This window comes from Mytilus trossulus, chromosome 6 (genome assembly GCF_036588685.1).
Source record: "Mytilus trossulus isolate FHL-02 chromosome 6, PNRI_Mtr1.1.1.hap1, whole genome shotgun sequence".
Lineage (NCBI taxonomy): Eukaryota > Metazoa > Mollusca > Bivalvia > Mytilida > Mytilidae > Mytilus > Mytilus trossulus.
In genome coordinates, this window is record NC_086378.1 from 64,321,654 (window position 1) to 64,345,712 (window position 24,059).

Sequence of the window (24,059 nt, forward strand, 5' to 3'; positions counted from 1 at the left end):
TTACTAAAAGAAGCATTCAATACTTATAATTACATTTTTTTTGCTAGGATTATAAAAACACGATTTTTTTCAAGTCATTCTTTTTTTTGCATGTGCACTTTATTGTGGAAGCTCCTGTCATCATGAATGTTACATTTCAGGTTAGAATGAAGGTCAATTTCAAAATAACGTGAGAAAGATGAAATTAAAGTATTTTAATGGAACATTTGATTTTAACAGCTTAGATACAATTTATTTAGTGTTTTTTAAACAACAATATCATAAAACCATGGGCAATTGTTGATCCGTCATGAAACTCCGGAAACATGAAATCATTATGTAAATCATTAAACTTAAGCGTTATTCTTAAAAAGTATAATAAAAAAACACGCTATACTTAGTTACCGGCCATGTGATTTTCTATCTACTAAATCTTACAAATCATTAAATCCAAATTCCCATGAGGACTATGGTCAATTTGAGCTAGGTATGCATTTATTTTGGTTCCATACATATTCAATTATGATTTTCTTGTTTTATCTTTCTGCTGAAAAAAGGAAGAAAAAAAACCACCAACATGTTGTTCAAATGATATCCAAATGCTACTTTACAAGTGAAATGGTGGTTTTAAGATTACCCCCCCCCCCTTCCTCGAACAGTAACGACTATTTAAATACAAGTTACAATTGCTGAGTATATAATATCTGTTACAAGTAGATTTAGGTAAAACATTGAACATATATTCTAAGAATAAATGCGACTGTGTTTTTTGTATAATTCTACGAAAAATTGTCTATCTTGCTGATATACCATTATAAGTCATAGATATATTTGTTACAGATAACCAGCTACAATTCAGTCATGTGGTCCTTTATTGCGACATGGACACGGTTGGTCAATTGTTTTTACTTTGGAAAGAGTAATAAGGTGCCATTTGTGCAACTGGAACTGCATTGGTTCATCTCTGGATTTTCATAATATTCGTGTTTCTCAATCAACATTTTTCTGTTAGAGATTTTGATTACTTGAGGCTTGCTTCCCATAAATTTTCTTAGGGTAATGTTGATAAAATTGAGAATGAGAATGGGTAATGTGTCGAAGTTACAACAGCCCGATCATAGAGCTGAAAACAGCTCAAGCCCGCGAATGGGTCTTCAACACAGAGAGAAAATCCGCATCCGGATGTTTGTATAGTGTTAGTCGAACTAGTTCCAAGCTTTTTTGTATTATGAAATTCCAAAACTGTAATTATTTAATTTGCAAAAAAGGGGTAAATGAGCTGTTATGTACACGTAACCACAATATTCACAGCCATGTTCATACCTATAAAATATAAGAGGAAATTTATTTATTGTAACAGACAAATATAATACAATATCTCAACATTGAGAGTAAATAAATAATATTGAGCTATATGTATTTGCTTTACTGACGATTGAATTTATCTATAACATCATTTACTTGAATGAAATAACGGTATACAATAGAATCACTTATTAAAAACATGTAAAATGAGTACAAACATATCACAAAATGTAGTAACAGTTACTACTAATTCATATAACAACATAAACTAAAACAAAAGGGACAAGCTATATATATATATATATATATGTTAGGGTTAGTAACTGAGTATATCAGTATATCATTACAAAGGAAAGCAATCTACGCATAATAAACTATTTCAAGCTTTATACTAATATATAATAAGATAACAATAAATGAGAACTTTTTTTTTAAAAGAGAAACAGAAGATACCATATATTAAAACTTATCAGTCTATGGCAAACTGCATGTTATGTCAAAACAATAATGATAATAAGACAAACATATGTCTCAAAAATACAGTATAGAAAACGTAAGACTGGGAATTGAATCAAGGACTTCCCTTTTTCAAACAATTCTACCATTTTCTGTTCCTTTGTTCATGTTTTAAATCGTGTCATACAAAAGGCAGCGCATGTTATAATAACCATGGTATAATTATTATTATTCAATGAATAAACTATAACGGTACAGGAAAGGTTTATCTTTATGTTCATTTATTACTTCGAAGGGTCACCATATCAAACCCAGAGACAATGAGCATAAAATATGTTAAAATATCTATCGATTTTTTTTATTAAAATACTTTAAAAATATATTAGATATAGTGCAATAGTATGTAGTTTGCTGAGGCAAACCCTTAAATATATTGATGTCACGAAATATGAGGTAAATTCAAAGTCATGCTAAATTCTATAAATAAAAATCCTGGCATCTATAATGAGTTTATTGTAAAAGTAATTGTTTATGTATAAGCCGAATAATCGGATAAAATATGTATATAAATATTAATTAACAGTGTATTCAAATACTGCCATTCAACTTTTTTATTTGTTATTTTATGATTGTAAGAGCTTTCCCTGCATTGATTTAATGACAACACGTTTAAAAAATACATTCGTTAGTAGTCAATGCAATAGGAACATGGTATATGTTTCCGAAAAAAATGTACAACACATACACTTGCAATTGTATTTCTTACCTGTACATAAAGCATCGCTCCATTCACCGACACACGAGCATATTAAATCGCTATTATTGTCTTGACTACAATATCCTCCATTTAAACAGTAATCAGGATGACAGGTATTGTCTGTAAATAGCACACAAGCATTTGTCTGATTCTTAAAATGCTATTGTACTGTATTTTATCTCTATACACTCTATGTAGGAAGGATACCTATGCCAGTTGCGTTGCAGTTACTATGATAACAGTTATTTGGTATTTGTTTTTGTATTGTTGATCAATATTCAAAAAGACACTTTAGTTTTAAATTGTAGTTATGGCTTTACATGACAATGGACACATTTGCTCTCCCAGGCCTGTTTTCACATATTTTTTGGTACATGTAGTAATCGACAATTGCTTACCGAAAAATCATATTACAGTTCTTTTATAAAAGCATGCAAAACAAAACATTGATCAACTTGCTTGCTACGTTTGCAGTAAAAGTATACAGACTGAAATAGACTACCTACCTGTTTTTTTTACAAACATCCAAACTAATATAGAAAGCAAGTTTATAAAATGTTTGATTTGTATGTTTTAATAGAAGAACTGTAACTACTATTAATGTTTTTGTATGTGACACCTTGTATCAAATAAACTTGAATGCTGAAATCTCGGGAAAAAACCCCTTTTTATTTGGATTAAACATAAAGGCAAATTGATTTTCGTCTTGAACAGTAATTTTAATCTGAACATCAGTTGAGAGTCCGAATAAATTATGTATAGTCATGCTCAGTGTTTCAGTCTTATTCACTGTGGTCAATTCAGTACTGTCTAGACAATTCGTCTGGGGCCAATGCATAACTATTAAGTACAGTTTCAGACAAATTATTATGTTGGTAATGTAAACAAGTGAATGACAAAAACGCAGTCATAGGATAATAGTCTTAACAGCCAGATCGTAATTAGCTGCAAGATTATTGTCTGCAACGGAACAGATTGACCGTGTTGAAAATTGACATTAAGACTTCAAATGACTTAATAATTTATTTCAAGGCTGTCAAAAGCAGTTCAAATTAGTTAACTAGTGATACAGATGTAAATACACAATTGAAGCTCGCAATTACTTGCCAAATGTACGCCTGCATTACCCAGCATATTCAATATTTGTGATAAAGTAAATTTATTCGGAAACTACTCCTTTTCACACACATGTATTTATCATGGTTTTCCAATTAAAAATAAACTTACAGAAACAATTATCAACATCGCTTCCTTGAAGACTTGACAGTTGAACATTATTCAGATCATAACAGGATACACTTTCAATAGTAAACGCTTTTGATTTCAGCCAGGACCAAAAGGGAACGTTACAATCACAGGACGATTGAAGATATCTGTTCATAAAAGAATGATTGAATAAAACGAATTACCTATTACCTATTAATGCAAATATTTTAATTCTAATAATTTTGTTAATTATGAAACGAGAGTGTGATTAAAGGACCAAGCGAGGCTTCTGAACAAACACAGCTTGTAAAATACAAAACAAAAAACATATAACCACGAAAACACTATCGGAAATTCAGAGTAACTTTCTTTTTTTTATTGCACAATATGATATGTCGTTAAGGTGTTATTTTGCTTAGTGAAAACAAATATTTAAGATAACAGGTAATGAGAATGAGAGCTGTTTGCTTTCTGGAAATATTGTATATGACATATGCAAGTGAATATGATGAATATGATTTATTAAAGATGACAAAAAATATAAATAAAAAGTTATATAATAACACATTTAACATTCAGCTTTTACCTACATGGTTATAAATCGTTTAATGTAAACCTTATACTTACAGATTGGCTACGCTAATCATGTCGATGTTATTTGCAAATGTGTCTTTCTTGGAACTTGCACTCAGACCTCTGATAAAGTGTTAAAATATCTTTAAAATGAAATTATCTATGAAAGTAACACGTAATGTAGACTACGTGTTCCCGTTCACGTTTTGGTGCATCAAAATTAACTTGAGAATTTTACAGTATTAATTTTGTTTAAGTTATTTATGTTAGTTTATTCGTTTTTCTTGTCTTTCGATATAACTTTAATATCAGAAGTAAAAATGAACACCGTGCATTGGCCTATAATGCTTTACTTTTATAAATTGTTATTTGGATAGAGGGGTCTCATTGGCACTTACAACAGATCTTCCTATATCTACAAAAAACATAACATTTTGACGTAAAAACCACAAACACATCCTTATATTTATATCGATAGAAACATTTCTAGTACTAGACACACACAAGGAGTCATTCTGCAATTTAGAGTAACACCTCAAACAGAAAGATTTACCACAAAACACGTTTGAAAAATCTATCACTTGCTATAAATGGTACTCGGAGCAACTAGACGGGTGCCACATGTTGAGCAGGATCTGATCACCCTTCCGAAGCACCTGAGATCATCCATAGTTTTTGATGGAGTTCGTGTTGCTTACTCATTAGGTTTCTATGTTATGTAATGTTTACTATTGTTTGTCTGTTTGTCTTTTTCGTTTTTAGCCATGGCGTTGTCGGTTATTTTCGATTTATGAGTTTGACTGTCCCTCTGGTATCTTTTGTCCCTATTTTACAATCAGCAAATACATTTTTTTTTAGCTTTTGGCCCCTTAGAATAAAACATTAGGAGTACCCAGATGTACAACCATTGAAACATAGACCCATATTTATTGTTTTTTTTTAAAAACCTGAACTGTTTGATTTAGTCTTGTAATATTAACACTGAAACGTTTGATAAATAGAGATGTATTAACTCTTAAAACGTTAACGATAGGGAGTTGGAACTTTCCTTTCTTAAATTTCAAAATAGTTTAAATGATTTTAATACCTTCTCACTAGACTACTTTTTGTTCGATTCTCTGTGCACGAAATGGAAAATTGGAATCTACAACACATTACTAAATATTAGGAAAATATAAATAGCTTATACTTACACATAATATGATAATGTTTTATTTTGAAATGATCCGTCTTCGATTGTAGAAATGGAGTCGTCAACCATATTTCTGAAATAGTAAAAGCAACATGGTATTTTAGGTAATCAACTTCACGGGTGTCATTCGGTTTATCGAGAGAAATGGGCGTGAAAGAATATCTAACGGCGGTCAAGTATTGAGAGACGATCGTGAAAGTTCTGGTAACAGATCGTGAAAGACATTCAATCGAGAAGACATATGAAAGATCAGTAAATATTCTAATTTGATTAATTACACAGACACATTTACGACAAAATAAAACTGTCTGTCAAAATGGTTCAACATTATGATCAGTATGTCAGAATATCCAGTTTCAAAAGTACATAGTTATTACAAAACGACAAAAGGCAGATTGCTTCTCGACATTTCAATGACATAAAAAATGTAAACAAACACGATTTTTTCACAAATTCGACTAAATAAACTACGTTTATCAAAATAAGGGCATTGTATTTGAATTAATTAAACGGTTCTCATAGTTATTTTGTATAAATATAATCTGAAACTTGGTAAATAAAGAACTATTCACACAAAATTGATTTTTTGGATCGTGAAAGATCACGTACCAGATTTTTGAAGATCGTGAAAAGGATCGTGAAAGATCTGATGCTACGAAGACGTTCATGTTGCTGACAGTGCGTGTTTCAGAATGAAGCGCGAAATATAAATCAAACGTTAAATATTTTTTATGGCTAGCATTATTCTATACAATAGTTTATTTTCTTATCTAAAGACCATCAGAATTGGCTCAATTTTATATTTTGAAATGATATAGTTATCAAAATAAATGTAATGTTGATTTGGTGCCACGCAAAAAAAGTAAATTTATATTATCCACCAATGTATGTTAGTGTATACTGCAAGTTGTTACACCCGGCACTTGAAACTTTTGTTTAAGATCTCAAAGAGGAGCTAAAATGAACTGCTGCGCATAAAAACAATCCATATCATCGCTTTCTCGGGTTATAAGCGGGGTAACAGGAAATTTTTATTTGTACAAGTACAAATAGTTATCAAAGGTACCAGGATTATAATTCAGTACGCCAGACGTACGTTTCATCTACACAAGACTCACCAGTGACGCTCATATCAAAATATTTATTAAGACAAACAAGTAAAAAGTTGAAGAGCATGGAGGATTCAAAATTCCTAAAAGTTGTACCCAATACGACTATGGTAATCCTTAGTTTTTCGAAAAATTCAAAGTTTTGAAATCAAGAAATTTGTATCAAATGACCACATTATTGATATTCATGTCATTACCGAAGTGTTGAATACGGGGCTGGTGATACCATCGGGGACGAAATGTCCACCAGCAATGGCATCGACCCAGTGGCGTAAATAGTTATTAAAGGTACTAGAATTATAATTTAGTACGCAAGACGCGCAAATACTAGTACATTAAAATTATTATTTGGGCATTCGTGAACATGTTGTTTGTAAAATAGTTGGATGATTGTAGGATGAAGTTTTTTATCGTCATGTAAAGTACTCACTTATCATGAGTTATAGGATACCCATATTTTGTATATTGGATCCGTCAAACAGGATTCACCTGACTCTGAATTTGCCTCATTTCATGGATGAAGATTCATTTTAGTGGTCATGTCCGTATCGAGGATTCGTTAAGATTTATGATAACTGTCTGTTGTTATGATTGTAAGGTGTATATTTTCGACTTGTGCAAGATTTCAACTAACATTGAACTCATTATCATGCATCATTCGGCAATGTTTGTTTTATGTTGTTTGGCCTTTTGAATATATACATGTATGCAATAACGACAAGGTGTTTCGTGTATGGTGTACATGTCTGTCTGCATGTTTCTTATATGACCATGATGACTTCAATTGTGTTTGATTTATTAAATGATAGAAAGATGTCTATGTCTGGCTGTCGGTCAGGGATCATATACTTTTGACCTTATGTTTCGAATTAATTGGCAAAGCATAACTTTTACATTTGTAAGTTTCTAAGGCACTGTAAGGATCGGAACACATTTATTTGGTGTACGGGATATTTGTAGAGATCTGTATGGCATGGTTCATTTGACCATGGTCTTTTTTTTTATGAAACATTGATAATCTTAAGCGCATTTGACACTTCTAGTAAAACCCTTGATAGTATAGACGTTCAACACATATACTATCATAAGTAAAGCAAACAAGACATTACAGCATTTGCGCTTTGATATTCTATAATATGTACTATATAGTTAAATCAATTTTTATCTGCGTTGTTTATAAAGAACTTAAAAAGTTCTGTTGCACACAATGTTGGTTATCGTTCAATCCAAAACTACACATGAAATGTGCTGTTTTTGCTATGATTTTTTGTTTGATGGATAACATTTTGGTTTAAACGTTGCATACTATCCATATTATTGTCTAACTAGTGCCGGTGTGCCTGAAGTGCACTAGACTGATTCACAGAGCTGAATCTTTCACACTTATTTAGACACGTTATTAGTTGGTTTTTTTTTTACTTTTGAAGTAAAGTGTTGAATAGAAAAAAAAAGATAATAGCTTTAATGTTCATCCTTATCAAAATAGTTTCAGGCTTCAACCACTTGCAGATTTATCAAATGGTACTTAGTAATAGAAAAACTGATTTCTGATTACTAGTATTAAGTCTGGTCACGCATTTACTTTCACGATCGAAAAAATACGTTGCCTGATCTTTCACGATCAAGTTTGATTGAAATTCAACAAATTCAAGGTTTTCATAAACAAATTAACGCTTTTAATGGAAGAACATACTTTAATTTTACTGTACTATCAGATACACCAAAGATTAAATTTCAAATATATCATGATATTCTGAAATATGACCATTATATGTACACAAAGCGTGTTATTTTTAATTAATTTCATAGACACGCATTGCGCCTTTTGTGTTTTTTTCAAAAAGTACCTCATATTTTCTTGATCTTCTTTCACAGTTATGTTGAGGAAGTTAAACCATTTTGACAGACATATTTTTTTGTTCTGATTTGTTCAGCGTTTTGAAAATTAAGCGATTTTTTCAAAGATTCTGAACTAGAATGTACAATAAATGCCTTTCACGATCCGTTACCAGAACTTTCACGATCGTCTCTCAATACTTGACCACCGTTAGATATTCTTTCACGCCCATTTCTCTCGATAAACCGAATGACACCCGTGGAAAGGTGGCAAGATCTGTGATAAAACAAAATGTATATTTTTGATTTCAAAATAATTCATCTTATATAAAACATATGAATATTTATTCCTTATTACAAATTCTACACATATAGATATAAGCAAGTTTACCACTTAAAATACATAATTTGCCGAAAAGGTTTATCATTTTTTATAAAGATATATTAATATTCTATATTTACTAGTAATTGGTATCCTCGTGCTGAGTTCATACCAGCTTTTGATTGGTTTCTTTGCAATAGTATTACGACAGTTTTATTCTTTATAACTTCGTTTTGTTCGGGCATGGTGTTTTCCTACCTTTTCTTTGACCTTTTAAGTATTTGCCTTGTTTAGTAAAAATGATCATCTTTTGTAAGTAATAAACTGTTTGATAATATCATTATGTATATCTATGTGTTTATATAAACTATTGTATCAATGTGGGTTTTTCAGAATTAATATATTTAACTAATAACTAAGAATTACTGACTGATAAACAAAAGACATATTACATAAAGTATGAGTCACTTTGGAAGTTGATTGGGATCGCAGTCAATCCTTTAGAACTGCAATTTACTGTAACTTGTCCAATGTATGGCCAACTTGTGAAACAGGTGCAGTTGTCTGAACATAATATAACCACGTCTGTATATAATGCAATGACAAGTAATCTCACAACTATCTTGTAGTACATGGTGTTCAATCTGAAAAATAAACACCTAAACATATGTTTCGTTTACTTATGATACCCTTTTCTAAAGAATTTGAATTGCTTTGATCTATAAATGTACATATAAATATAGCTCGTGTATACAATTAAGTTGAGAAATAAAACGGGTAATGTGCCAAAAAGGCAACAATACGACCAAAGAGCAGAGCACCACCGAGGCCTATAAATGATTTGGCTGATACTTTGATCAGCGTAAATTGACGTCACATTTAACTTTACAAATGTAAAACTATAAATAACAAATTACACCAAACAACAACATGCTAAGACTAATCAAGACCAGGGAGTCTGAAAACGGGACACACAAACAAGCGGCTGGGCTAAACATGTTTTGTGAGATCTCAGCCATCCCATATACCCTTTACCCAATGTAGAATAAACAAAACCACAGCAGCTCGTTATACCTGTAACTGAAAATATAATACTGTATTACCGTGTGTTTTGCAAATTGAAGATATTTTTTGTTTTACCACATACATAAATTTAGAAGAGTAAACGCCATAAATTCACTAACATCATGAACACTTAACACCGGTTCATAGTACACAGAAGCCCCACTCGAACTATTATTTTCTCAGTTCAGTTGACGGGAAATTGGAATCAAAACTCTAATTTGGCATCAACATATTTTAAAAGATCATATTATACTAACATTTGTACCAAGTTTCAAGTTGAATGGACTTGATCTTTAGCAAAAAAGTACTTTCACCAAAATCTTTAAATAGCCTTGACAGTTTTTTTTTACCTGAAGCGGGACCGACGGATGAAGAGAACATAAGGAATCTATCTGGGGCATAATAATATCTACCCATTAACACTGGAAGTCTCAACTTATTATAAAAGAGGGACGAAAGATACCAAAGGGACAGTCAAACTCATATATCTAAAACAAACAGACAACGCCATGGCTAAAAATGAAAAAGACAAACAATAGTAAACATGACACAACATAGAAAACTAAAGAATAAACAACACGAACCCCACTAAAAACTAGGAGTGATCTCAGGTGCCCCAGAAAGGTAAGCAGATTCTGCTCCGCATGTGGCACCCGTCGTGTTGCTCATGTGATAACAAATCCGGTAAATAGTCTAATTTGGTAGGTCACATTATCTGCTAGTGATGTATCAATAAATTGAAATAATGCACCAAATCAAAATTGGTTAAAATTAACAAACTACAAATTTAATTAACAAACTTCCCTTTGTTATGAAACAAAACATGACTCTTATCCAACTCTTCGAGTGAATTATGTGCTATTAATACATCATTTTAACACACAATATGTGAGACACTTATTAGTTACTTCCAATCTATCAAGATTCTGTTAACATATAGAACTAATTAAACAGACATACTTTTGATCTGAGTGTCACGGATGAGTCTTCTGTAAACTATTTATAAGTACAAGCTTTAATTTAACAAAAGGACTAGAACAAAGATTATGTATAATACCCCGCCACCTTCTGTCTGTGTCTGTCCCAAGGTAGGAGTAGTGGTTCATTCAGTGGTTGTCGTTGGTTTCTCTGTGTAATGTTTTTTTTTGTTTATTGATATAAAAAAAATCTTACTAATTGCTAAAAAATAAAATCGTTTAAATTGATATACGTATTATCGTATTATTATTATTTTTGTGCTCTCTAAACGATGTGCATGGGTTTCCTGGGGTCTAGTAGAAAATAAGATCACTTAAATTGTTGAACCTTATATAGAAATATATCTTTTATTATAATTTGGGACATATTATATGTGAAAAATATAACATCGAAGAATTAAAAAAAAAAATACAATTAATACAATTGTTCTCTGATTAGTGTATGAATTAATACCTCCTGCTTGGGGCAACCTCATTAAACAGATCACACCTGGTCAGAGAGTATTAAATCCTGAATTACATTCATCCAAAATTGCAACATCCTGTTCAACTTAAATTGAAAGTCCTTTTGAATTCAGTAGATAAGAATTACACGAGTGTAAGAAAAGTAAGGTTTTCTTTTTACCTGTAAATCACATAAGTACTGATGTAATTAAATCTTAGGCCGTGTTCACATTGATTTAAATTCGGTGTTGTGTTAGTGTAACTCGCACGTAAACTAAACACAATTGCGTTCCCATTGATAAAACTCAATGTTTACATGTAGTTTAAATCATGTTTTATCTACACACTGTCGATAGTCAATGTAGGCCTTATGTAGGTTAAGTGTACACAAAACTAGGCATTTATGACATAAGTTTTACCGTGTATATATTTAAGGAGGAAACTATTTTTGAGTAAAAATTTTATTTTTGATAATTATTAGTATAGTTCTTTACAGAAATTGTTGTCTAAATTTTACAGATTTTTTTTTGTTAAAACAAATTAACGTACTTTATTAAGACTCAAAGCAGCATCATTGCCGAACCCATAAGACAGCAACCAATTGATTTTCGGGGGGGGGGGGGGGGGCTATTATAGGGGGGCCATTATAGTTAAGTATAAAACATAAAGGCAAGGGGGTGGGGTGGTGAGCTATGGATTTTGTTTTGGAAACAAAAAAATGTTTCCAGTTTTTGGCCTTGAATTTTTTTTTGTTTGTTTCACCCTCAGCTGCCACTATATATAATGCTAAAATTGATTTCGACTTGTCACCAAAATTTGTCCTGAAAAAAATCAATAGCTCACGCAACCTCCGCTTCCCCTCCCCCTCCACAAAATATGAAGTAAATAGTTGCTACCTAATTTATTTTGAAAAGGTCTGCCCGAATCGACTTGACATACACAAAAATATTCGCCAATGGTCTTTTATACTCAAACAACGATTCACGCATAAATGCACGACTAAAAAAAGCGTGAGGTAAATGATATGTTTGTCTAGTATCTCAGATCCGTTTAATAACACTTAAAATAAATAAAAAAAACGTTACCCTATTCCTTTACCAAATACTGCTTGGATGAGAAATACCATTTGAAACGAACAGAAAAGATAAAAATGTAGTGATCCCTAATATCTCAATCTTTTTTTCGGCTGTAAGCACCCTGCTGTAGCTAACGTTTTCTAATGCGTAATCGAGACATCTCTAGTATATTCAAACTACTGCAAATAATAAAAATAGCTTTCATAAAGTAGCAACCACTTAACTTAAAAAAAGGGGGAGTTTTTTTTTTTTATGTGAGTCAGATTTTTTTTCGCTCGTACGTTTTTATTCCTTTTTTTTCGATGCTGGTGATCAAATACTTTTTTTTCAATATTTAACACTTTAATGTATGGGGAAACTCTTGATTCAGAATAATTTTTTTAACATCTGTATTACCATTTTGTTTTTATCAAATTGGGGATCGGAATATTTCCATTCCCACCCCCACCCCCATGAAGTCAAATGGTTGTTCCCTTACCGCTAGAAAAATTGTCCAAAAATTTTGAATTCAGTTCTACGTAATGAACATTTAAATGACATAAATTTTACAAGTGGGAACAAATCTTATGTACAGGTAGCTAAACAAGGTGTATAGATGTGAACAAATGTAATGTGAAACCAGTGTACACTACACTAAACTAATTGTAAACATGTTTACTCAACACGGCCTTATTAAATGCTACGTGTATGCCATGTCGTTTAATTATGACAAACAATAAAAATATTTACATGAATTAAATATTTCCTTTTCAAATTACTGCAACTTTGGAACACATTTTTTTTTTTTAAAATGTTATCAAGAATTGCTATGAAAGTTTAATTATAATGATTTATAAGTTCATGGTTTTAGAAAACAAAGGTGTCATTTTTTAAATTGATTAAGTTGCTTTATATACTATTTTAAATGTATCTGTATTTTAAAAAAAATCAAAAAAAATCACTGCCTAATTTACTTTACTCAACTGACACCCTAAATTTATACTAGGCTTAAGGATGTACTCTTCTGACGATTTTAACGTAATTTGGAAGTGGTCAACGGGAGATAACTCGCGATTGACTTCGATGTCGCAAAATGGCTGAAAAAGTCATATTTCGCAGAAGATAAAAATTATCGTTTAAATGTACATTAATTGTTTCCATATTTTCATTTAGTTAAAAATAAATTAATAAAAGTTGAATAGAAATGGTTGTATAAAATTAGAACGACTTACTCAAAGTCCCGGATGTCAGTCGGCAATGTAAACAATCGTCTGCCGGTAGATATTGTTTACATTGATTATGGTACGCAAAGTGAAAGGTTTTAAGAGTAAAAAGCAGACGGAGCGGTTACGGAAGGTTCTACAGGGTCTAGTAGATCGGAGAAGTGAAAGGTGTACAACAGATGGCAAGGTTCCTTCCGTTTTGAAGGACCATTCTTATGCATCCGCGAATGATGGCAACCCCCCCATACACGTCGCGGAGCAGTTGTTTTCAACTACTACAGAAACTTCCTGGTCTATGGACAGACGGATAGTTGAACTTGGTGTACTTGCAGAGGGTCTGTCCGGTTGTAAAAAGTGTGGACTTCCTCTGCAGTTGACGCATGCATCTAGCATTGTGACATATGGATTGTCAGCTATTATCAAGGTAAAAATTCACAGACATTTATATTCTTTCTCTTTGTATGAAGAAGATGTTCCTTCAGGATAAGGGGAACTGCCCACCTTCTTTTGCACATGCTCTTTCTCTTCCAATTCATAAACTTTAAAAAACAACCTGTAAGTGATCATGAAAAATGTGTTTTTCTAGTGGTTATGCTGCCCATTTTTATTGATGTTGAACCACTTATCTTTAGAATTTTTCAGCATAGCTACCCCCTCTTTTCTGACAAGAATTAAAATAAATTAGAAGTATGAATAGTCTCTGACCTGCCTTGTTATTTTTTACAGAACAATTCTCATGATTTTTTTTTTTTTTCATTTGTTCATATCCTTCTCCTTTTTTATAGATGTTCAACCTTCCTTTTTTCCCAGTTGTTCATTCTGAATTTTTAAGTCAAGACACTTGTCTTACCTTTTTTCAAATTATATCCTAGCCCCTCCCCCTCCCCATAAAAATTAAATGGTGGAATCTCATCTTTTTAAGTGACCTTCTATAAAGGTTGGGTCTGTGACTAAAATAATGCATCTATTCAATGCATGTGTCAAATGGACTGCATCAGGATTTAATACTTGTAAAAAATCAACAACTCTACCAAACACAGTATTATTACAGGATTTTTTGTTTGTTTTGTATTTAATACATACAATGTACAGTAAATATAAAAAAGAAGATGTGGTATGATTGCCAATGAGACAACTATCCACAAAAGACCAAAATGACACAAGCTGGTGGCACTTAATAATTTTGAAAACTATTATTAATCTTTTTTGCAGTCACTTAATTTTTGTATTCTTATATATACTGATGTACAAAAAAGACTTGTAACATAAAAAAAATCATTTGGGTAAAAGATACATTAAAACTATTAAAGATGGTGCTTAGTGGAAAAAGAACAAACACAGCTTATGGGGGCTGAGGTCAGGTAAAAACAATAAAATGACTCTTTGTCAATTGCTTTATTCTGTAAAGCTTACAAGTAAAAAGTAATAACAATCATTTAAAACCTAATAGTATACACAATCTGCATTGGCAAACATTGTTTTTACTGTTGAATTTATAAAACACACTGCATGTAGTAAGTACATATTGCATTACATTAAATTGTAAAGAATTTTTAAGAATATTTTTTCTTAACATTTTAGATACCATGTTATAATACCAGATGTCTTCACATAAACAATGTTGCAACTGGGAAAAGACATAACAAGATATGGGATGCCAACACCAAATTAGCTACAGTAATTTTTTGTGAACAACCACTGTGTCTAAAGTCTAAATACAATTTTGCAAATGATAACTAGAGCAAATTATTATTCCCCCTTGTAAAAATGTCTAGAGGCACACAAATATGCATGCAGTATCTGATGACAACCACTTTAATTACAGGGTGATCATGACTTGGGATATGTACATAATATAAAAAAGAAGATGTGGTATGATTGCCAATGAGACAACTATCCACAAAAGACCAAAATGACAACATTAACAATTATAGGTCACCGTTCGGCCTTCAACAAAGAGCAAAGCCCATACTGCATATAGTCAGCTATAAAAGGCTGATGTATAATCACTGAATGAGGCAGCAACCATTTGATTTTCTAGGGGTCATGGATTTTTTTTCTGGACAAACTTTTTTCTTCACCTCTGGGGAATTTTGAATATTTATATGCTTACTTAACTGTGAGATGCTGATTTAAATGGGGTCAAGTGGTTTATTTTATAGAGAACTACTGGAGCATTAAAATTTCTGGAACTGTAACTGTCTGTAAATTCAAAAATTTATGCAGGATTTTAATTATAATGAATAATTCAATTGAGTTATTATTGCAGTACATGTATAAACAAACTTACATTCAATTTTACACTATATTTTTGTCACAAAATGCAACTTCTACTGTTATAGTAATACATAATATTGATTAAAATTTGTGAAATTAAACATGCTTAGTAATTTATCAATATTCAGAATTGTTTATTTTCTATGCTGCTATTACAAATTAAGCCTTTCAATGTTAAATTTTCTCTTTTTAATTTTAGCTATGGTACATACTGGAATTGGAGGAAGACAAGTCAACACATTCCTCACAGCTCTCAATATACCACCTGTGAGTAATACATTACTCAGTGCAAGGCAGAAGGAATCAGGGGGTGCTATAGAGACTGTTGCAGAGAGCACCATGGCTGTATGTCTATCTGAAGAACTAGATATTACAAAGAAGTAGGTGCATATATGATCTAGCTGAAATCTATTTATTGTATAATGGTTGTGATTATACTGCATGTATATAAACAATGACGTGTAAACAATTTAAATTTGTATTGAAGATTGAAGGTACATGTAACGTCATAAGCATAAGACTCAAAAGTATAAAAATACAATTATGCCGTGTTTCAGTAACGTTATATTCTGTGTGTGATTTCGAACACTATTATCACCCTTGACAATGATCTACCCTCTCTAAAAAAGGTAAGACATGCATGTCATTTAAAAAAAGGTTTCTACTGTACAATGTTAATGAACCAAGATAAACCCTGTCAATTCCAAATAGTAAAAGGGAGATAATCAAACATAAGGGTAGTACATGTAGGCCATAACTGATTTTACATTTTGTTTGAATTCTTTAAGTTCAGATGAATCATTCTTTAGCGAGAAAATTATAAAATTGGATGTTTCTATTACAGCTCTAGTTTTTATTATCTTTGTTTTGTTTTTTAGTAAATCTAATACTGATGAATTGATTGTGAGTGTGGATGGAGCCTGGCAGAAAAGGGGAAGTGGCAGGTCATATGACAGTCTATCAGGTATAATCGTCAATAAAACAAATCTTTAACTTTAATCCTCATGGATTGATTTTTTGTAAAAAGCAAACAAAAATATTTATTTCTGTTCTCAAAATAAACAAAATAAACTTGGACGGAGAGTTGTCACATTGCCACTCATACCACATCTTCTTAGAATAAAAACTGCATCGCAGAAACATCAAACATTATATTGTAACAATAATAGGCAGCCAAATTCTCTTACTATATCATTATACCCAAATAAAAAAAGGGGGGAATGGTTCTTTTTGGGGTGGTATATAGGAATCACCCCGTCTCTTTGTCTGTCTGTCTGTTTGTCCTTCCATATGTCTTGTAAGCACAACTCCTCCTTAATGGATGGCTCAATTTTGATGAAACATTACACAGTTGTAGAACACGATCTGAGAATGTGCTTGAAGGATATTTCTGGTCAGAATTTTTTCAAGGGAGATTATTGAACTTACTTAGTTTAAATATCACAAAATGGCAATAGATCTTGTAAGCACAATTCTTCCTAAAATTTACTTTTTTCATTGCTACAAATTCTAATGCAATTTGGATGTAACAATTTTGTTCATTGGCTAAAAGTTGCCATCAAATCCACAGTTGACCAGGCGTAACTAAGGAGGGACCCGCCATTTTGAATTGATGAATGAACAAATATTCTATTACTACTATATAATCGAAAATAAAACAACACCTACCTCGAATTCGCCGTTTTAATGTAATTTTATACGAATTTGAAGCGTACACTACAGGTAACGTAATAACCTCCAGTTTGTAATTTTTCATTTGTATGACGCCACGTTTAGCCATGACATCTTTGTACCAAAATCATTCATGAAGTTTCGACAGATTTTTTTTATTTGACAAATTTAGACATTTTTCAAGTTTATCGTAGTTTTTCTTTTTGTAATGCATTAAAATCGGAATAACAGTACTATAGTTGAAAAGTTGTCACCGTCAGTTTTGATTTGACGGTCGCAAATCTCCGTTTTACTGTCTCCGCTACGCATCGCCAGTAAAACTGCATTTGCAACCGTCAAATCTACAATTGAAGGTGGCAACTCTTCAACTACAGTACTACTGTTATTCCTTAAATAGAAATCAAACTTTTCATTTTGCAGGACACTGTTCCATGATTGGTGCAGAAACTGGAAAGATTATAGGTTACAGTGTTCGCAGCAAATTTTGCAAAACCTGTGATGAAGCTAACAGAAAGGGAACTAAAGCAAAAATGCATGACTGTCGACTTAATTGGGATGGTAGCTCTAAAGCTATGGAGCAGGATATGGTAGTGGAAATGGTCCGGAATATAAAAAACAGTGGTATCACTGTTGGCACTATTATTGCTGATGACGACACCACAACCATTGCAAGACTTAGAAAAAAAGTAAACCCCAATATAAAGAAAATGTCTGATCGAAATCACGTCAAAAAAAATATTGCCAACTCACTGTACAGTCTTGGACAGAAACATAAAAAATTGAATCAGAAAATAATCAAATACTTTTTAAATTGTTTAAATTATATGCTGTGCCAAAACCAGAATGACCCTGATGGTGTTGAGAATGGTCTGGAAGCTGTGGGTAGACATCCATTTGGTGACCACACTTTTTGAAAATCCAACATTCTAAATACACATATTCAAGGATTTTTGGACACCAGACTTCTCTTCAAAATTAATAACCCAGACCTCAAATCTTTCTCACAAATAAATTTACTCAAAACTCTACTGAACTGTGATTATGCTGCACACGATGCACTACAGGATGTGACTTTCCTTCAAAAACTTATGGAATCCTCCAAAATTGACTTTACTGATGCCAAATTTTCCTCTGCAACTTTTACTGTTCCAGCAGCATTCCATTCCTTTGACCAATCAGCTTCATGCAAGTTAAATCTACCTACACTACTGGAATTTGTTGACAATAAGGTGCTAAGCATTGGAATGGCACGGAAAATTGCAGCTTCGAACCTTAATAAGGCTTCACTTCTTATAGCATTTTCAAGAGGTCAGGAGAATGGATTACAACAACTTTTTTCTGAGGAATGTGGCAAAGGACCAAGAGTAACAAAATCTTCTAAAATAATTAATGCTGTTTCCAAGTATATTTCAGAACACTTGATTGAAAGTTAATTTACTATAACTACATATGTATTTACAATCAACTTATTCATTCACTGTAACAGACTGATATTATAAATATTTTGTGTTTGTCAATCTTTGTAAAATACTTTTATCTATTGTGACCCGAGAACCTTTTTTGAAAATTCTGAATTTCCATAAGAAGTATCCACTACCACTAAAATTGTCTTGACCCAATGTAAAATAAATTCTATAAAAGCATAATATGTGAGTTAATTTTACAACAAAGCATTTAGAAAATAGTGAATCTGTTTTCATGAGCTAATTGGAACCACACATCTATTTATACTTGCCCTATAAAAATATCTGTACATCATAAAATGAAAGGTTACTGTGCTTATAATGTTTAGATTTTAAATGAGAATAATGTATTGATATGTTCATTATATTTTTATAAAAAAAATCTGTTTATCTGTCTGTAAGTGCAATAATAACCAACATCAGAGAGTGTTCCATAATTTAATTCAACTTTATAGGTCAAAGGTCAAAAACTAACTAAATTTATTTACAGTTCAGAAACCTGTCATATGGTGAAGATCTTGAATGCTTTATAACTGAAAACCCTTATGCGGTCTGTTCAGTGTTTATACTTGACATGTATAGAAATCTTTGATTTTAGATATAAAAAAAATTATTTAAAATAGAATGAGTGTTGCATTTTATTGTTGTTTTATATCTTTCTTTAACGGTCAACTTTATTGCATTTTATTGTTGTTAAGGCTTTCTGTAAACATGAACAAGGTATTAATATTTTGAAAAAATATTTCTGTCTATTTGGGATTATTTCCCTTGAATTTAAAACTTTGGCTATTTTTGGGCTTGACACCTAAATAAATGTAACAGATGGACAAATATCTTTAATGGGGAGTTTCAGAGTAAAAATATCTATCTTATCTAATTATTATAGACTAATCTAATAACACATAATTAGTCGATGTGCTGTATATGCACTGCATGAGACGAAGAAAAGTTTTCATGAGATTTTTGGGACAGGGTGGGGATAGCAAATAACATGAATTTTCAAAATGCACACTAACCCATATCTAATTGTTAAAAATGTTAATTGTAATTATGCTTTCTACTGCATGTTTATTGTGAAAAAAAGGTTGAACAGAGGAAGGGTGCCATTTTTTGTATAAATGTTGGAATCTAAGGTTGATTTAGGTGAATAAACCCAGACTTGTTGGGGGTGTAAAATGATATTAAAGATTCTTTGTATGTTATTATACTGTGTGTTATATGATTTTTGATCATGAAACAAGGTTTCAAAAAGATAAAAACATCCAAATTGGGTTATTATTATATTTATTTTTTTAAATCCACATATTGCTTTTTTGTTAGAAATGTGATTTTTGGGGCGGGGTGGGGATAGTAAACAACTGAGAACTTTTTTTAATGTGCACTAACCCCTAATGTTTTTTGGCTTAAAATGTTAAGTTTATCTATGCTTAACTGCATATTAACTGTGGGGGAAAGTTTAACAGAGGAAGTGTGCCATTTTTAATGTAAATGTTTGAATTTAGGCCTGTTTAGTGGAAAATTTCTGATTTTTGGGGTGAAAAATGATAAAAAAATATATTTTTGTATGTTTATAGACTGTGTGTTTTATGATATTTGAGACAGATTATCAAAAAGATGAAACACCCAAAATAAGTATTTATTAAACAGTTTTGGAAAAATCCATATTTTGCTGTTTTATTGGAAATGAGATTTTTAGGGTGGGGTAGGGATAGTAAATGACATAAAACTTTTTTTAATGCGCACTAACCCCTAATGTTTCTGGGCTTAAAATGTTTAGTTTATATATGCTTAACTGCAAATTAACTGTGGAAAAAAGTTTAACAGAGGAAGTGTGCCATTTTTTGTGTAAATGTTGGAATTTAGGTCTGTTTTGGGGGGAAATCCAAGATTTAGGGGGGTGAAAAAGGTTATAAATTTTTTTGGTATGCTTTTATATTATGTGTTTTATGATTTCTTGTCTATGATACAAGGTATTAAAAAGATGAAACATCCCAAATGAGTTTTTATTATATAGATTTTGAAAAAATCCATATATTGCTGTTTTTGATGGAAATTAGCATTTTTCTCATACTTTGAAAATTGTCCTTTTTCAGATGGCCGTAGTTTCTTAAAAAGCGCATTAGCCTATGATTTTTTTTTATGAATTCACTTCAGAAAACACTTATCTTCCAAAATATAATAACCATTTAAAAAGTTTAACAGAGGAAAAATTTGGCTCCTCAGAAGTGTACATCCTTAAGTTTAAGTGATTAGAATTGTCCAGTAATCATAAAATGTAACTGAAAGATTTCAAATTTGGGAATAACATTGAAAATATCAGTCACAATTCAGTTGTGAGATAATTGATCAGCTTGTTTTATTTTAATTTTAAGGGTTATATAAATATGTATCTGATGATAGATATGGTGTTGAAGTGATATTATGAGTATTGTGAAGTTTTTATTTAAATGATATAAATTATAATGAATACATGTACATTTATAATTTGAAATTGTCAATTCAATTTCAAGTTCCTAAATTGATAAAATATAATGTATAGACACATAAAATAGGTGAAGGTTGGTTAAGACATGGTCGAGTATGGTTCAGACTAGGTCGAGTATAGTTCAGACTAGGTCGAGTATGGTTCAGACTAGGTCGAGTATGGTTCAGACTAGATCGAGTATGGTTCAGACTAGATCGAGTATGGTTCAGACTAGGTCGAGTATGGTTCAGACTAGATCGAGTATGGTTCAGACTAGATCGAGTATGGTTCAGACTAGGTCGAGTATGGTTCAGACTAGATCGAGTATGGTTCAGACTAGGTCGAGTATGGTTCAGACTAGATCGAGTATGGTTCAGACTAGATCGAGTATGGTTCAGACTAGATCGAGTATGGTTCAGACTAGGTCGAGTATGGTTCAGACTAGATCGAGTATGGTTCAGACTAGATCGAGTATGGTTCAGACTAGGTCGAGTATGGTTCAGACTAGATCGAGTATGGTTCAGACTAGATCAAGCATGTTACTTGTAAAAACAAGGCATGCAGCATGATTTAACAGCCATTTCATGGATAATATGGTAAAATTTCGAACAATTAAAATAAATCAAGGAATAATATATATACACAATACGTTTGAAAGAAAAACAATTGTAACGAAATAGACATACCTTACTGAACAGTTGTGAACACAATGTGGGATTTAAATCCAAATCTACTTTTATATAGTTACGATTGGAATTACAAAATTATAACAAGACTATTTTTCTGATAGGTTAAATCATCGAAGTAAAATTTCGTCATTGATTCAATAATACTTCAAGTGAACTTTTAAATGGATTATCAGGATACAGTAAGAGTTGGTTAAGGAATCAAAATGTTTTTTTTTAATACTAAAGCTACTAGTATCTACTGATACTAGCTATCATAACATGTACATGTTTTTTTTTACGTACAAAACAAAAAAGCAATTTACTGTTCAGGTCTTTATGTAATTTTTTTTACAAACAATCAATCACACTTTGTATTGCCATATAAACCAACTTATACGATTTGTGTACAGAAAATAGTAAATGTTTTGTATTTGGAATCCATGATCAATTAGGTCAAGTGCACTTTTGTCGATAATATGCCTCTTTTAAATATTCACTCCAAATAACTTATGTGTAGTACTTTTTTTTAATAAGTTGTATCCTATGAATCGAACACTATCTTAATACAGCCCCATGTAATGTTTATACAGAGCTTGTCGTCGTTGTTATGTAGGTAATGGATCCTGCTAACATTTTAACATTATATTCTAAGAACCAAATTAAAGCCAGAACTGGTAATATAACCTTTTACTGTAAAATGATAAAAAAAACATCTGACAATGTTTTCACATTCAATATGTGCAGCATTGTTTTTATCAGATTCTATGCAGGCTTTACGACTTGATGAACATTAAAGATTAGGTGAAAAAGAAAGGCGAAAGACACCAAAGAAACATTCAAACTCAAAGTCAAAAATAAACTGACAACGCCATAGCTAAAACAGAAAAAAGACACACAAACAAACATCAATTTTACAAAACACAATAACAAAAAACTAACGACTAAGAAACACATACCCAAATGAATCTAGGGATGATCTCAAGTACTATAAAAGGGTTAGTAGATTCTGTACATCATGTGGCTCTTGTGGTGTTGCTCATATTAGTATAAACCCTTTGGTAAGTCTTCTCCGGTAGGTCAAATTCGTAGAAAAGGGGACTGGAGTTGTTTGAACAATTAGAAAATTTCCGTTTTCATCTGTGAAACAGATATTCTATAACGGCCATCCAACTCGTGATGGCGTTCGTAAAATGTAATGGTATGCTCCTATGTAGTGTTCGAAGATAAGCACTCAAGAAGGCAACAGATAAAATTATCACCAAAGCATAAGTCTGTGTTGTCCGTTCTCTTTGAATTGTATGAGCGTTTTTGTCAACGGCTTTCCTACATGTGTTCAAGACAACTACCTTTAGTACTCTGAAAGTTTTGATACGGGTTTATGACTTTTTTCGGATTAAAACAAACATTGATACTTTACATCGTACTGTTTCTTAAATCTGCACACACATTGTATACTAAATGTGTACTTAATGTAAAGTCGTAGTTCACCTTTACCAACGAAATCTACGAAAATTGATATCACACGATGCTGGCTATATGGTTGAAATTAATTAACTTTTAAAAATAAACAGTGTTAATCAGCAGTTGCATTCCAGGAAAAGCTCTGGTGATCAAGTTTTGAAAGTAAAACATTGAAGCAGCTGCAAATTGTATTTATATAATTATTCTCCTCGCCAAAAAATAACGGTGCAACATTGTTTTCAATTTGTGTCCATTGTCTGTATGAACATTCATTAATGGATATAAACAGAAAATGTCCGTCTTAAATATGCATGAAATATTTGTCACCGGATATTACGAAAGCAACATTCGATATGAACAATCAGAACGGCGACCTATTTTTTACTACTGCAAATCATTTCATTTAACTAGGGGTAGTGATTTCCAATTAACCTAAAAATATGAAAATAAAGTATGGTTTTGGAGGGTATAGGATTACAAAAAGGCTATTTTGGTCATGGATATCAACGTGTTAACTTAATCTTGCACACACATGTATATGCCTGGTATTTATGAT

At 31.7% G+C, this 24,059-nt stretch overlaps 2 protein-coding genes across 2 annotated transcripts; one reads left to right on the forward strand and one right to left on the reverse strand.

Annotated features, from left to right (window-relative positions):
* Positions 1–1,261: 1,261 nt before the first annotated feature.
* LOC134722900 (uncharacterized) lies at positions 1,262–9,375 on the reverse strand. The gene is made up of 6 exons (XM_063586534.1): positions 9,188–9,375; positions 5,470–5,541; positions 4,331–4,399; positions 3,725–3,870; positions 2,507–2,617; positions 1,262–1,302 (listed from the first exon to the last, which is right to left on the reverse strand). The coding sequence occupies exons 1-6, from the start codon at positions 9,367–9,369 to the stop codon at positions 1,262–1,264; spliced, it is 621 nt and encodes a 206-aa protein (XP_063442604.1). The 5' UTR covers positions 9,370–9,375.
* A 3,937-nt stretch (positions 9,376–13,312) lies between these two features.
* Positions 13,313–18,361, forward strand: LOC134722901 (uncharacterized). Its single transcript, XM_063586535.1, has 5 exons — positions 13,313–13,923; positions 15,081–15,186; positions 15,976–16,156; positions 16,655–16,740; positions 17,868–18,361. Exons 1-5 carry the CDS (start codon positions 13,576–13,578, stop codon positions 18,359–18,361), a joined length of 1,215 nt encoding a protein of 404 aa, XP_063442605.1. The 5' UTR covers positions 13,313–13,575.
* The last annotated feature ends 5,698 nt before the right edge of the window (positions 18,362–24,059 follow it).

Bases quoted from the DNA above. Each gene is read 5' to 3' on its own strand.
- LOC134722901 (XM_063586535.1), top strand. From the start codon at position 13,576: ATGGTACGCAAAGTGAAAGGTTTTAAGAGTAAAAAGCAGACGGAGCGG. The intron at 13,924-15,080 runs GTAAAAATTCAC...TTAACATTTTAG, and splicing joins GATTGTCAGCTATTATCAAG to ATACCATGTTATAATACCAG. The intron at 16,157-16,654 runs GTAGGTGCATAT...TTTGTTTTTTAG, and splicing joins GAACTAGATATTACAAAGAA to TAAATCTAATACTGATGAAT.
- LOC134722900 (XM_063586534.1), bottom strand. From the start codon at position 9,369: ATGTACTACAAGATAGTTGTGAGATTACTTGTCATTGCATTATATACA. The intron at 4,400-5,469 runs GTAAGTATAAGC...ACACTTTATCAG, and splicing joins AAAACATTATCATATTATGT to AGGTCTGAGTGCAAGTTCCA. The intron at 3,871-4,330 runs GTAAGTATAAGG...TTTTATGAACAG, and splicing joins ATGATTAGCGTAGCCAATCT to ATATCTTCAATCGTCCTGTG.